At 39.6% G+C, this 14,882-nt stretch overlaps 2 protein-coding genes across 3 annotated transcripts; one reads left to right on the top strand and one right to left on the bottom strand.

Moving 5' to 3' along the window:
• Positions 1-11: 11 nt before the first annotated feature.
• On the bottom strand, positions 12-4,055 carry abraxas1 (abraxas 1, BRCA1 A complex subunit). Of its 2 annotated transcripts, XM_068335070.1 has the most exons (9): positions 3,948-4,055; positions 2,643-2,733; positions 2,272-2,308; positions 2,126-2,192; positions 1,842-2,038; positions 1,264-1,383; positions 1,095-1,179; positions 919-1,021; positions 15-846 (listed from the first exon to the last, which is right to left on the bottom strand). In XM_068335070.1, exons 1-9 carry the CDS (start codon positions 4,026-4,028, stop codon positions 569-571), a joined length of 1,059 nt encoding a protein of 352 aa, XP_068191171.1. In that variant the 5' UTR covers positions 4,029-4,055; the 3' UTR covers positions 15-568. The 2 variants fall into 2 exon arrangements, with proteins under 2 accessions (XP_068191170.1, XP_068191171.1); XM_068335069.1 differs by having other exon boundaries at positions 12-846; positions 1,095-1,383.
• Positions 4,056-4,982: 927 nt separating this feature from the next.
• On the top strand, positions 4,983-13,120 carry gpat3 (glycerol-3-phosphate acyltransferase 3). The gene is made up of 13 exons (XM_068334483.1): positions 4,983-5,214; positions 6,098-6,282; positions 6,359-6,425; positions 9,312-9,600; positions 10,446-10,520; positions 10,601-10,690; positions 10,794-10,887; positions 11,181-11,296; positions 11,658-11,713; positions 11,795-11,880; positions 11,977-12,105; positions 12,325-12,404; positions 12,543-13,120. The coding sequence occupies exons 2-13, from the start codon at positions 6,136-6,138 to the stop codon at positions 12,682-12,684; spliced, it is 1,371 nt and encodes a 456-aa protein (XP_068190584.1). The 5' UTR covers positions 4,983-5,214; positions 6,098-6,135; the 3' UTR covers positions 12,685-13,120.
• The last annotated feature ends 1,762 nt before the right edge of the window (positions 13,121-14,882 follow it).

Below are 14,882 nucleotides of genomic sequence, written 5' to 3'. Positions count from 1 at the left end.
TAGGACTGACAGAAAGACATGAGCCGAGATGATTGCAGGAGCCCAGGCTGAAAAAACTCAACTTGGTGCTGCTATCACATGTTGGATTTGATTCATGTTATTCTAGTCACTTAAATAGATCTAATCGGCTGGTTGAGATACCAGTAAGCATGAACTGAATTTACTTTCAGATTTTAAAAGAGTTGGACAGAAAGTTGTATCATATCTTCAGTTTGTCAAAAAAACAAAAAAACTTGATAAAATACAACTCAAAATCAATATCGTAACTGCGGTGATCCTGAGTTTACGTCTAACGCCATCATCAGGAAGTTTCCTGATCTCGTTTGGATCATCGGCCTGTTAGCTCCTCACATCACAGACTTGCTAGGACGGCTACAGATTTGTGTCATCAAAAATGAATGATAGTGACATGATTGTTTTTAACAAAATTACATCTTTATCAGAACATCTTAAGCAATTCTCTTACAAAAAAATACCTTCATCGTCATGGAGACAACTGTCAATCACTCCATGTTTCCAAACAGGAAGTGGTTTAAGGTTCTTTGAATACGAAGCAGTTCTTCACTGCTCAGCTTTTCCTGCGTTTCTTCTGCCTCCGTGGCTGAACATCTCTCTGTCTTTTTCTGGGGTTCGTCCTGCTGGGATGCGGCGGTGACATCCTGTTTTCCTGAGCGTGGATCGCAGCAGACACTTCCTGCTCGGAGCTGCAGCAGCCGTTAGCGACAGGAAAGCCGTCGAGAGTTAATGTCTGCGTGTGGAACAGAGGCGAGCAGCTGAACAGAGTTCTGACGGCCTGGTGGAGCAGCAGGTTGTTCTTCTCCTCCGGCGGCTCGCCATCTGGGGGCGCTGACAGACACAAACCTTCCTGTTAACGTCATGATCACCACTTTTAACGACGGAGATTAGAAGGAATCGAACCTTCACTCCGCTTCTTCTCACTCAGCTTCTTCCTGAGAGATGAAACTTCTGCCTGCAGGCTCTCCACCAGACGTTCGCTCTCCTCCACATCTCTGCATGCTTTCTGTCCAACAGAAAACCCAAAAGGTAAATGCATGAAGTGACACCGCTCCCCAACACCTCCCACCGCCGCTCACCTGTAGCTCCGTCTGTAGAGACTCGTTCATGTCGTTCACCTCGCTGACTTCTCTCAGCCCCCCGTTGGAGGAGAAGAACCTGGAGCTGGAATGAGGAGTACGACATCTGGAATGAAGCGGATGTAGATAGTGATGTGAAGAGATGCTCGTCCTACCTGTGACATCCCACCTGTGTTTCTTCATGGTGAGGTTGAAGCCCACAGCAGAACACGGCGCCGACACCTTCCAGTATGACAACTGGTCCAGTAAACCCAGATTATTGACCAATACAGGAATGTTCACAAACCGTCTTCAGAGAAACGTCACATTAGAATTTAAACTTGTCAAGAAGATCAACAACGACTCGGGGTCTCTACACATGTCTAACATGTCAAAACTGAATCTGAAGCAGCTGGACTTTGGTATTAAACAGATGTCCAACTGCCTCAAACTCAACCTAACAGGATAACAGAAGCTTGAGAATAAGAATCTAATTTAATCGGTGCCTAAATGTAAGAGAAAACTAAATATCCTTTAGTCACAAGTGATTAGATGTTAAAGAGCTTTCAAACGGTATATTTAAACATTCAGATCCCTCACTTCAGTATTAAAACTGCAATATATAAATACTCTGGTTCGGATTGATATTCCACACTTATTGTGCAGAACATCTCATTACAAATTAACACAAACTGGACTTTAAATATTGATGGAAATCAGAAAATTGAAGTACAGCAGTGAAGTAAACGTATATGAACACTCAGAGACCTGCTCCGCGACACGAAGGCGGCATACTCCATCCTGTGGGTGGAACCCGGCGGCGTTAATTTGCTGGTTGTCAGCAGCATGAAGATCATGTGAGGGTTGGACAGAGCGCTCTTCAGCTTCTCATGGATCAGCTTCTCTCTGAATGTCATCTGCTGTTCTGTGTTCCTGCGCTGTCGGTACCAACCGATCACATTCTCCTAAAACACAAAAAAACATCTCAGCGAGTGCCAAAAAAACCAACAAAATCCTGGGCTCATCAAACGGTTTGTGTGGTTTTATTTCACCTGCTTATTGTCTGCCAGGATTTTCTGAACAGCGTCCATGTTCACGTCTCCCACGCTGCTGTAGAAGCTACAAACACACAGATCAGGGTAAACATCCATGAAAAGGTCGGAGGTCGGGTGTTAAAGATGGCTTTTGCAGTACTCACTCGTTCAGTTTGTGGCAGCCGATGTGTTTCTGAACATCTGTTGAAGAGATAAAAATGTTACAATTCACTTTTTGTTCATATCTAATCTCAATATCTTGTTTCTTACTGATAGGTTTATTGTAGGTGTACATTAAGCTCCTTTAATATTTAATTAGTAGTTTTGACTATTAAAAATTTCATTCTTAAGAACTAAAATTATTTTTAGATAACTGTAAACAATTAAGACTTGTTTTAAATGTACTAAATGATATTTCATAAATCATATAAGAAGAATGCATGTTTGTGTATGAAAATAAATGCAACCTTCTCAAATGCTAACAGCCACACGGCGGTGGGAGTAGGGGGGTCGCGTCTGAACACATTCAACTCACGGTATATCTCCTCGATGTGGATGTGGTCGGTCTGTGAGTCACTGATGGTGATCTGCTCTTCAAACTTGCTCTCTCCAAGGATCAGACCTTCCTGGGAAGAGAAAAATTTTGAAAAATAAACTGTTGACCTGTGATGTGAAGATGAATTGAAATTTGGCATCATTCACTCTGACTTCTCTACTCAATCTAAAAATTGACTATCATGAAGACACTGATGGGATTTAAGCACAATTTTAGATAAAGTGAAACAGAATTGTAAGGAGAATCATTTAATAACAACCACTAGAGGGAAGTGATCCACCACTGGTTCTGTTCTGAACCTGTTGAAACACCCTCTAACTAGAAACACTTGATCAACAGGAACATTGTCAGAACATAATTTGTAATACATTTGAGTAGTAATAAATAATATAATAAACTAATAATCACTTTTCTTGAAAAATGATAACTCTTGCTTTTATTTTTATTTTCAAAGATAAACAGCAGACTCCTAATAGTAAAAATAAAAATAAAAATGCGGACCTCTAATAAAAGCCAAGTTAAAAAAAAAAAACCTTTTGATTTGAAAATCGCTTAGATGTTACTTTTAGGGTTAGCAATGAAAATAATCAACACCTGCAACCCTGAAATTGAATTTTAAAAAAAGATGGAAGGCTGAACAAAAAAGAATAATACTGCATCGTTCATTAGTAAAAAGTTAATATTGTAAAGTAATCCTTTATCTTTCTACCTTTTTAATGTGTTTGAACACACACACACACACACACACACACACACACACACACACACACACACACACACACACACACACACACACACACACACACACACACACACACGTCTGGGTGGGGGCGGGACCTGGGAAACAGTTGATAATCTGACTACTGTAACAATATTCTGATGGATTATACACAGTATTCGCCGAATTTACCAGCAGACACGTTTGACTCCACGGAATGACGAATCTCTATGTGGCCAGCTGTTAAATAAATCTACATGACGGTGGAATTTAAATATGGATATATGGGACTGCGCGACTTTAAAGTCTTCGGTCGGTTTAAGAGTAACAAAAACAACATTTAGAGAGTTTTAGATTCCTTCAGTCGACAAATATTCCTGCTCGTATCCAAACTGCAGACTGAAACATTCATGATTTAAACTATTAATCGGTAACTACTCCATGTAAAAGTTTGTGGCGCTCTGGTGTTTGACAACTTTCCTGTTCAATACTAGTCGTGCTGGCTTACCAACCACCAAACTTGATGAAAACAATTTAAATTTTACTTTTAGTTCTTTATTTCTCACCACGTCTGAGCTGCTGTTTACGTGCTGGAACATCAGAGAGGCTAAAACAATTCCAGACATCCGAACTGTCGGCTCCGCCATGTTGCTCTGTGACGTCAGAGGCAACGTGATCACGAGCATCACTACAGCGCAACACGGACGCAGTTACAGGCTGCGTTTCACGACGCGCACTCCGGCAGTTTGAAGCTGGCGAACGGATGGGAGTGACCACAAGTTGCCATATCCGCTTATTAATAGAAATTGGAGGCATTTGTTCCGAAAAGCAACAAACAAACAAACAGAACGATTTGACGTCACACGTCGTGGTTTGAAATCTTGTTGGGTGCGTAGAGTTGGATTTTCTACAATCTCCTTTCTCCTACATCCCTATTTCTGTCTCCTAATACATGTCTACTTTTTCCTTTCTCCTGTTTAAAACTCTTTTTCATTCATTCATTCATTCATTCATTCATTCATTCATTCATTCATTCATTCATTCATTCATTCATTCAGTCATTCATTCATTCATTCATTCATTCATTCATTCATTCATTCATTCATTCATCTTCTTGACCGCTTTCATCCGCTATAGGGGGTCGCGGGGATCTGGAGCCTATCTGAGGGCTGAACTCTTTTTCATGACCAAGTAAAAAGTGGTCTGGTTTTCTTTCTCTTTTTTTAATTAATGTGATAATTTCCCAGAAATAAAAAATCTATTACTGTAATGCATATAATGGGTTAGTTAAAGTAAACTATAGCTCATCTGGTAAATAAACTTACCCTGAAAGATTAAGCAGATTTCAAATGGATGGATATATTTGTTGACACAGTTCACAATATAAAGTAAACATAATTATGCACTTTATTTCACTTTCACATGATTCACTTTACTCCTGTTTGTGTTTGCGCTTGTGCGTGTGTGTATGTGTGAAATAAAAATGCAGGAAGTGTAAGTAGCAAATAATATAATAGACCATATTTATCAGTATTTATTGCTTCAGGTTAAAAAAGTATCATAATGACCACGTACCATCTTGCAGAAAATTATACAAAATACAGACAAATAAGATAATAATAATAAGGCTGAACTAATCACGTGACCCCGTTACACTGTGGGAGGTCGTTCGTGTTTTTTGGACTCTTTTCGACAGACCTGGTTACTTGTTTCCTCAGTCAGGTCTGGCAACACAATCGTCTTCTAGTGAGTTGGCTTAAAGTTGTGACATCAGATAGTTTGTTTTTGTCTCCGGGACATTTAACGCTGTTGGACCGACGCACCGACCCTCAGGTACCCGTTAAACCTCAAACACATGTCGGAGCCTCTGTTGGCGCTTTTAGGGCTTTAAGTTAATGGAAATGTCCCGAATAACGGGTCCGTTAACCTGATCCCGGTAACACCAGTAACCTGAGTACTGGATTGCTTTCTGCTTCCAGTCTGATAATGTAACGGGTTATTATGGAAACAATAATCAGATCTTTTTAAATTAACGAGTCATAATAATCTAAGGAATACAACAGTTACATTTGAATACTGTACTTTTACTTACAGTACTTTGGATAATATTCCTAATATACGCCAACAGGAATAACATCACTTACTATAAATTCTGTGGAATTAAAATGCGTCAAATACCTCATGTAATAGAAAGTACAGTATAGCAGTATAACAATTACTCTATTACAATTTTTTTAAAAATACTGCATTCAGAATTATCAGTATTATCAGCAACATGTTCCTATTAAGTCTTAGAACCAATTTTTAGTGTAGCACAGTTTAAAGCAGGACCTCCATTTGTAACAGAGTGTTTTTAGGGGTCATTTCAGTATTTTTATTTTGATAAAAGATCGGTATAAATGTAGAATTATATAATTAGCATAAATGTAACAGTGTAAACATTCTCCGCTACAAGCAAAATTCTACAATACGTATACTGTATTAGTAAAATAATACGTAATTACTTTGGATACTTTGGATAGTAAATGCACATGTCCCCAAAAAACATTTTATGATGTAAAATTGCCAGAGCATTTTTACCCTGTTTTATAGAACTTTGAAATTTATAGAGTTGAAATGAAGGACCTGACAGGAAATGCTTTACTTGCTGTAGAATACAGTGAAAGTAAAAGTACTCTGTGATCCCTGATGACAATGCTCTTCCTCCTGCCTCCAGATGATGGCGTGACCCCAGAACCGTGGCTCAGCTCAGTGATGATGGAGGACCTCTGGCAGGTGGCTGCAGGTGTTTTCCAGGTGTGGATATTTGTGGTGGTGTTCCTCATCATGATGCCTGCCATGTTTGGACTCTCTCTGGGAGTCACCGGCGTCTACATCCAGATCCTGGTCCAGATCCTCGAGGTAGGAGACGTCCTACCTGCTCCGTCAGGAGTGATCCACAGGAGAAACGTTGTCATTTAACTGTGTTTGTCCTCAGTGGGCCACCGTACGGATCCAAAGAGGAAGGCAGGAGCAGCCCAGCGTGCCTGTACCGCTGCCCAATGGTGAGTGAGCACCAAACATAAGGACTCAATAAACATTAAAAATATCAAGAATGTACAAAATTAAATATTATAAATTTAAATTGATAGAATATAGTAAGCCTTATTATAACATTATTTTTAATCCACTTTAACAATCTGTGCTGTAGTACTTTTTGATGTAGATAAGTTACTCCATATGTTACTGCATATGGTGATGACATTATGTTTTCTTTTGTGAAATGGTTGGCTTATTTTAACATTTGTGTGTTTGAAATCATCTACTCTAAAGCAGCTACAGCTGTTGAATAAATAATATATAATTTGTTTAGGTCACATAGAACTTTATTGTTGTTACAACTATTACTAAGGCAACAATATGCAGTTTGGCATCAATCCAGAAGCAGTAAAATGTTAATAGTGTACAGACTGTATATAAAATAAATACAAAATAAATACAAAGTGGAGGTGGTGGTTGTTTTCTTTTTAACAACAACAACATCATCATCATTAACAACAAGAAAACATAACCACCACCACCTCAGCACACACAATCACAAACACACACGCACGCACGCACGCACACACACACACACACACACACACACACACACACACACACACACACACACACACACACACACACACACACACACACACACATGCCATAAGTCATATCTCATGCGTGACACCAGGTGATTCCCATCTCATGCGACTTTGGTTTTTCCTGTCATGACGTGATTTTTTATTTATGTATATTTTAACCACATTTTCGTGACAAGAACATCCTCCCAGTGGTTAAATGCAGAAGTACAATGACCTCAGAATATTTACCGTTCAGTCATATATGCAGTCATTTTCCCATGTGATCGGTTTGTTTGTGTGATTGTGAGCACAATGATCAAAACTACAGGATGGATGTGGAGTTGGTTGCAAAAGGTGAACCCTGGAGGTGATTCATTCATTCATTCGTGATGATTTGTATGAGGATTGTTCTGCATTGATTATGATTATGACTATTATTTTGGCTCATAACCTTAAAGTAAATGTCCATCAACAATTAAAAAAATCTCCACAAGTCCTTCTAAGTGTTATGGCCTGTTATGGGAGAGGTTTGTGCCCTTGTCAATAAATTTAACATATTTTAAATCGTTAACAGCACAATTTCAGGTTTCTGTAAGGTGACCTTGATGCTTGAGGAACATCTGAGGAGCTGATCTGGAATAAAAGATGCTCACCTTTCTTCCCGTGAACCAATATTCGTAAAGACAGAAAGATAGTTAATGATCATGAAGGTGTTTGAAAGCCTAAAGACAAGTGCTTTTTAGCAGCTGCAGCTAATGTTAGCATGTCTACAGCCAACCCTGACCTAATTCAACTAGAGCTGAGCTATTAAATGAGGCCACAAAACTGTGATAACATCATCATATAAATAAGAGAGATGAGCATATCAAGCTTGTATTGATTAATACAAATTTAATATGATCGCCCCACGCACCACACATTATTTTTTATTAAAAATTTATTTTCATGCAGTAAATTAATTCCCGTCTTTGTTTAGTCGTTTATTCGTTGGATGGATTGAGGTTGACTGGATCTCCTTACTTTTGCAGCAGTCTCAGCGAAGCTGGCTTCTGACGCGACCTTAAAATTCTTCAGCAACACTCTATTTAGCAAACGAAATCAGTATTTGCGATTTTGGTAGCCTGTGGATAAATAAACAGCGAGTCAAGTGCACAACTAACAGATCCGGCCCTGATTGGACGTCTGCTCTATTTCCTGTTTGCGTCGTCAGGACATTGTGTGCTGGATTTGCTTCAGCTGTAGGAATCATGTGGCTGAAAACCACGTGGCTTGAGTCAGGCTGATGATGATGATGATGCAACCTCAGATTACATAACTGTGATCGAACAGCTGACCTGAGATCAGTGTGTAAACCTGGCAGAGCTGGTACTGTCACGTCCGCCGCCTGCAGCAGCGTTCCTGTGTGCAGAATTAACAGAAAAACTTTTTCACACACATATGACTCCACATATTCACAAACAAAGAGCCTACACACACGCATTGAGCCTACACACACGCATTGAGCCTACACACACGCATTGAGCAAACCACCACGTCTTGTTTTCCTTTCTTTCCTGCCTCCTTTTCCTAGCAGCACTTCTTATCCTCGCCTCTCGTCTCCTTTTTTTCTTTTCATTGCTTCCTGTCTGTGTTTTCCTTTCCGGATAAAAGGAACAAAAGTTTACAGATTAATATTTGTGACAATAATATCGAATGAATGGCGTTATGCATTACAGACCTCGTGATCGTGACCACAGAAAATACACATGAGGATCTGAAGTCGTGAAATTGACCCTCCAGCAGCTGATTCTTCACACACAGGAGGCATTTTTTCTTGATGTTATTTGTTCAGTAAAGTAAAACTTGACTCTGATAAATAAGCCTGATCAGCATTTTCATGTGCTTACTTAAAATAAACACAAAGAAGAGCTGTTTCTGTGTTAATCAGTCACAGATTTGATGTTACCCAACCTGACTGCTGTGTTGTGTTCATGGTTTCAGTAAATATTTAAACTGGGAACGTTCACTCAATCCGACACAGCTGTTCTGCAGGTCAGCATTAGGATTTATTTAGTCGTATTTTTATTGTGTTTTTATCACCTAATCTTCGTTGTCTGCTAATCACTTTCTTTTAGCTGATGTTAACGAAGCATCTAGGAGGTGTTAGCTTCTCCTGAAAGCTGAACTTTTCTAAGTAGGCTAACTTAAACCTAGTTTATCCAGTTTTTGACTAAAAAGTTTAGACGGCATGCTGAACTTTATCTTAACATCTTGCTAACCGCTGTCATAAAACATAAAAACAGCCAACCAAAAGGAAACTGACTTCCTGGTGTTTTTGTGGTCCAGGCATCATCGAGCGGGCGGCTGGCTCAATGGAGGAGGAGATGGTTCAGCGGCGGCGGTCCCAGTCTCTGGCGGCGGGAGAGTTCGCTCTGAGCGATGCCATCTACTTCTACAAGAAGGGCGTGGAGAGCATCATGGACGACCAGGTGACTCAGCGATTCTCCTCCGAGGAGCTGGCCTCCTGGAACCTGCTGACGCGAACCAACCAGAACTTCCGCTACATCAGCCTCCGGCTGACCATCTTCTGGGGCATCGGGGTTTTCGTTCGCTACTGCGTCCTGTTCCCTCTCAGGTACGTCTGAGGGTAAAGCCATCCATTCGTTCATGCATCTAGCCGTCTGTCCGTCCGTCCATCCATCCATCCATCCGTCCATCCATGCATCTGTCCGTCCATCCATCCATCCATCCATCCATCCATCCATCAATGCATCCATCCATCATCCATCCATCCATCCATCCATCCATCTATCTGCTTATCCACCTATTGGGTCACAGGTGTTGCTGAAGCCTATCCCTGCTCACTATAGGTGAAAGGCAGGGTACACCCCAGACACTTTGCCAGCTTTAGCACGCGGCTAAAGCATTTTTTGATAATACATTTTCAAACCAGATGAGCCTTACTATTATCATGATTATGATTATGCTTATTATTATTGATATTATTATTATCTTTATCATTATTATTATTACATTCAAAGCGGTGATGTATTGTAATTGTCAGCGTTCATTTGTTCGTCCATCCTTTCGTCGGTTCATTAGTTAGTCCACCAAATATCTTCGCAACCGTTGCAGATAGAAAGATGAAACGAAAACCAAATTACTCGGGCGACAAAGGGGATGAAAATGAGATGATGAGGTTCACCTTGAGTAAACTAGGTCAAGGTCACATATCAACTTTTGTACACTCAGGAACCAGATAAGATAGAAAGTCGAGGGAGAAGGCCAGTGTGAGTAAGACCATAAATCAAAGCTACTGCTTTGATCAGTGGCAGTAGGTCAGAGCACTAGCTTTGATCTTTGATCTATGCAAGTAGGTCTGGGAAAAATTTTGAATCCAGGAGTGTCGCAGGATGTTTCAGTCTGTTATTATTATTACAATTGTTATTTGAATGCGTCTCCCTTGTCGTGTCGCTGCAGGATCACTCTGGCCATCATCGGCCTCTCGTGGCTCGTGATCGGAACGGTCCTGGTTGGATTTCTTCCTGACGGCGGGTAATGTTCCACAGCAGCACCTGAAGAGGAACCTGTGTTCCATCAGATGGAGCCTCCAACACTGACTGTGTTTGTTCCAGAGTGAAGCAGTGGCTGAGTGAGCTGATCCACCTGACCTGCTACCGAATCTGTGCCAGAGGCCTGTCAGCCACCATCAGCTACCACAACAGGTCCGTCACGGCCATGCAATGGTTAAATGTCCCATATATCAGGAGCTATTAGCATAGCATCATAGCATTATAGCATCGTAGCATCATGCTGTTACCTCTACAGAGAGAACAAACCCCAGAAAGGAGGAATCTGTGTGGCCAATCACACCTCCCCGATTGATGTGGCGATTCTGGCCAGTGATGGCTGCTACGCCATGGTGAGTCACGTAAACAGGAACGCGTCAAGGGCAAGATGGAAAAACAAACCTTCATTGGAAGAAAATTAAAAGACAACAAAAAAGAAGAAGATTTTGAATCATAATTTTAGCTTGTTGAGTAGGCTAACGTCGATATTAGCTTCTCCAGCTAGTTAACGATGAATTAACATCACTGATTGTTTGATTTCTGTGATCAGAATTAATTTGAAGATAAGGAACTCAGATACTGATATCTGTGAATAATATCCCATCTAGCTGCTAATGAGGTGATGTCCCCCATTTGTCACCCACAGGTGGGCCAGATCCACGGCGGGCTGATGGGGGTCATTCAGAGGTCGATGGTGAAGTCCTGTCCTCACGTCTGGTTTGAGAGGTCAGAGATGAAAGACCGCCACACGGTCACCAACAGGCAAGTCACAGCAAGCATCAAGTCCTCCTCTGTTCACTGATGTGTTGTGAAGCATCAACATCTTGACACATGTTCACACACCCCTCATGGTGCTGGGATTAGCGCACCAGTTAGCACTAACTGAAAGATACAGAAATGGAAGAACGAGAACATCAGCGAGAATAATGGTCGGAGGAGACAGAGGAAAAAAGAGAGGAAGCATAAAACTATGCGAAAGGGATTAAGGGAGCAGTTAGAGAAACGTGAAGCAAACAGACAAACCGTCGTGTTTATGCATCGTCGCGACTGTTTGTGACCGGACCACGTAGGATGAAGATGTGACATGAACCTGATGATCAGTGAACTCCCCTTCTCTCTGCAGGCTCAGAGCTCACGTCGCCGCCAAGACGAAGCTCCCCATCCTGATATTCCCAGAGGGTCAGTCTGTTGTGATGGTGATGATGATGATGATGATGATGATGATGATGATGACAGTGGTTATGTGTGTGTTTTTAACAGGAACCTGCATCAACAACACATCAGTGATGATGTTCAAGAAGGGGAGCTTTGAGATCGGGGGGACGATCTATCCCGTTGCCATCAAGGTAAAAGAAATAACTCCTTCCCGGTTTCCTAAAGCAGGAAACCCCCACCAGGTGGACCCCCTCCCCAGACACTGCTCTCTCTCTCTGTGTGTCCAGTACGACGCCCGCTTCGGAGACGCCTTCTGGAACAGCAGCAAATACAACATGGTCAGCTACCTGTTGAGGATGATGACCAGCTGGGCCATCGTGGTCAACGTGTGGTATCTCCCCCCCATGACCATGAAGGTAACCCCCCATGATGCACAAACAATGGTCATCCAGGAGAGTTTATCTCAATACAACAAGTAACCTGTTCATTATATATTTTTAATATAAATTAATATTCATATACACATATTTATACTATTCTTCAATTATACTATACTTTATTCTGTAAACCAATAACTGTAAGTTAATCAATATTTATCAATGTATTTATATGTAAATCATCTGTGTGTGTTTAAGGCGGATGAGGATGCAGCTCAGTTTGCTAACAGAGTTAAATCAGCCATCGCTCGTCAGGGAGGACTGCTGGACCTGGCCTGGTAAGAGTAATCTGATTACCTCATTATACAGTACTCATTATTTACAGTCATCAGATAGTAGTCATTACTACTTTGCCTGGCGTGTCGAGAGTAGTCTGATTACTACCTCTCAGTATCTGAAGAGTTCTTGTCTTCCAGGGACGGGGGACTGAAACGAGGGAAGGTGAAGGAGTCGTACAAAGAGGAGCAGCAGAAGATGTACAGCAGCATCGTCGTAGGGCAGAACAGTTCCACAGCGCCCCCTACAGGGGACACAGAAGACACTGTCCACACTGGTTAAACTGGTCCTACTGGTTTAAACCTTCAACAGCATCAGCCTTTGGTTTTTAATTGAACCCTGTGGGTGTAGTTGTATGTATCCCCTAGCAGGGGGCAGCATCAGACAACAAATCTCCATCAGCTGGAAGTGTTTTTACAGTATTTGTTGACAGCTGACTTGATTTAAGCTACATAATGATGATTTTACAAACACACTTTCAGAATCTTTTGTTCATTATATTTATTCTGATGAAGAGAAACATGTCAAAAGAACAAAAAGTATAAAACATGCAGAAATATAATCACATGCCAGCATTTATGTCAAATATTTTCACTCATAAGTTTTTTTTTCTCATTTTTGGTTTATTTTTCTTTATTTTGAGTTTTCAGTTAGATGCATCGTAGGATATTTTCTACATTAAGCAGACATTCAATAAAAGAACAATAAATGAAAAAATATGTGTTTCTATTATTTCCATGATTAAATTGAGTTTAATTAAATGTGAAATTATTTTTAAACTATTGTAATAAAAATAGAACTATATATTCACAATGTCAAAAAGAAAGTCAAAAAGAAAGCATTTAATAATAAACAGGTAAATAAGGAATAGGAATTCATAAAAAGTCATTATATTAATGATACAAAAATAGTACTAAATGTAACAGAATCATTAACATGGCTAATAAATATAAAAGAAAGCACAAATTAAATGCAGTGAATTTCATTTTCAGATAAACATTCTTATTTTTATTTCATTAAACTCAAATAAAGGCAAACCTGGTAACAAGCCAGTAAAACAGTGTATAATAATTTTGATTTCATGTCCAAAGCTTTGAAGTTATACAAACATAGAAATTAAGAATTATAGGAACAACAATAAATAAAAGCAACTATAAAAGAAGTAATAATTGTATTGGTAAACAGTAAATCAGAAGTGATCAGCAATGGAAAATAAAGATGTTTATCAATGTTAAAAATTAAATTCTGCTAAAAGCTTTTGAAAACAAACAAAAGACATTTAGAATGAGATCAACCACAGGAGACACACAATGACAGTGACTGATCTCTGAATGTCTAATTTTAGCCTTAAATCAAGGTTTCCATTTTCAATTCCTTTGATTTTCATTATGTTTCAAACCAGCAGGAGGCGACGTCGAACCTCCTCTTCCTCCTCTTCCTCCGCCCCCCCACCTCCTCCTCCTCCCCCTCCTCCCCTCCCCTGAAACTCCCCTGCTCTTCTAGTGTTTTAAATCTTTTCATTAGCTGTTATCAGCTGATCTTTTGAATCTGGAATTGAAACTAAATAATGTTTGTTGTAAAAATGCATCTTGATAAACGTTAACTTATTTTATTTATTCTGATGAGATGAAAAGAACAAACAGCAAAAACACCAAGAAATGAAATCACACAAAAACCTTGAGGTCAAAATATTTCCTTATCAGATAATGTGAAAAATTTCAAAATGTGAAAATAATGTTTTATTTTAATTTTGCATTTCCGGTCATCTGCTCCAAAAATGTCAACAATGCAAAATGGCATGTGTTAATTTCTACATAATTAAGATACCATGAGATCATGAAAGTCATTACTGATGTAAAATAAATGGACAAACAATCAAAAACAAACAGCGGTTATTAAAAAGAGAAATGAAGAAATAAAAAAAGTATCTGTCTTCTTGAGGTTTAGAAAAGCACACAGATGTTTAATTGGTATATTGATATATCATATATTTATGATGCCTTATTAGTGTCTGTTATACAGGAGGTCATTACTGTCAATTTGATGACAAAAATCCTGTAAATCATCATAACTAATAAGAGATTATCAAACTCAAATTATTGGTATTTATTATCAGAGTACTTGTCATTAATTTAAGAAAGTTTCTTGTTATACTGAAATTTTTACACCACTTTAAAACACAGAACATAATTTATGAAATTGATAATACAAGTCCAAGACATTAATTCAATATGTTTTCAGGAACAAATCGGGTTTTGTCTGCACAACATCCGGATTGACACCACATTTACTGCATCAATCTGATGGTAAACAAACCAACCAACAAACAAGTGAACACACAAAAAGAAAAAGGTGAAAAGGTAAAGAGACTCCATCATTTTTAGGATTATCACCTTCAACTTTTTTTCTCTTTTAGTTTGTTATATTTTGCCAAATCATACTTTCTGTATTTGTGTTTTTTCCCTCTCGTCTTTCCTGTT

The sequence above is a fragment of the Antennarius striatus genome, chromosome 15 (genome assembly GCF_040054535.1).
Source record: "Antennarius striatus isolate MH-2024 chromosome 15, ASM4005453v1, whole genome shotgun sequence".
NCBI classification, from domain to species: domain Eukaryota; kingdom Metazoa; phylum Chordata; class Actinopteri; order Lophiiformes; family Antennariidae; genus Antennarius; species Antennarius striatus.
The sequence above is the reverse complement of the archived record's forward strand: the minus strand, read 5'-3'. Positions and strand labels throughout refer to the sequence as shown.

What these genes read in the sequence shown, in the direction of transcription:
- abraxas1 (XM_068335069.1), bottom strand. Translation starts at nt 4,028, where the DNA reads ATGGCGGAGCCGACAGTTCGGATGTCTGGAATTGTTTTAGCCTCTCTG. An exon ending in TCCTGGCAGACAATAAGCAG is followed by an intron (nt 2,039 to 2,125) that starts GTGAAATAAAAC and finishes TTTGTGTTTTAG; the next exon opens with GAGAATGTGATCGGTTGGTA. An exon ending in GCCTTCGTGTCGCGGAGCAG is followed by an intron (nt 1,384 to 1,841) that starts GTCTCTGAGTGT and finishes GTTTCTCTGAAG; the next exon opens with ACGGTTTGTGAACATTCCTG.
- gpat3 (XM_068334483.1), top strand. Translation starts at nt 6,136, where the DNA reads ATGATGGAGGACCTCTGGCAGGTGGCTGCAGGTGTTTTCCAGGTGTGG. An exon ending in GCCTGTACCGCTGCCCAATG is followed by an intron (nt 6,426 to 9,311) that starts GTGAGTGAGCAC and finishes TTTGTGGTCCAG; the next exon opens with GCATCATCGAGCGGGCGGCT. An exon ending in GGACTGCTGGACCTGGCCTG is followed by an intron (nt 12,405 to 12,542) that starts GTAAGAGTAATC and finishes CTTGTCTTCCAG; the next exon opens with GGACGGGGGACTGAAACGAG.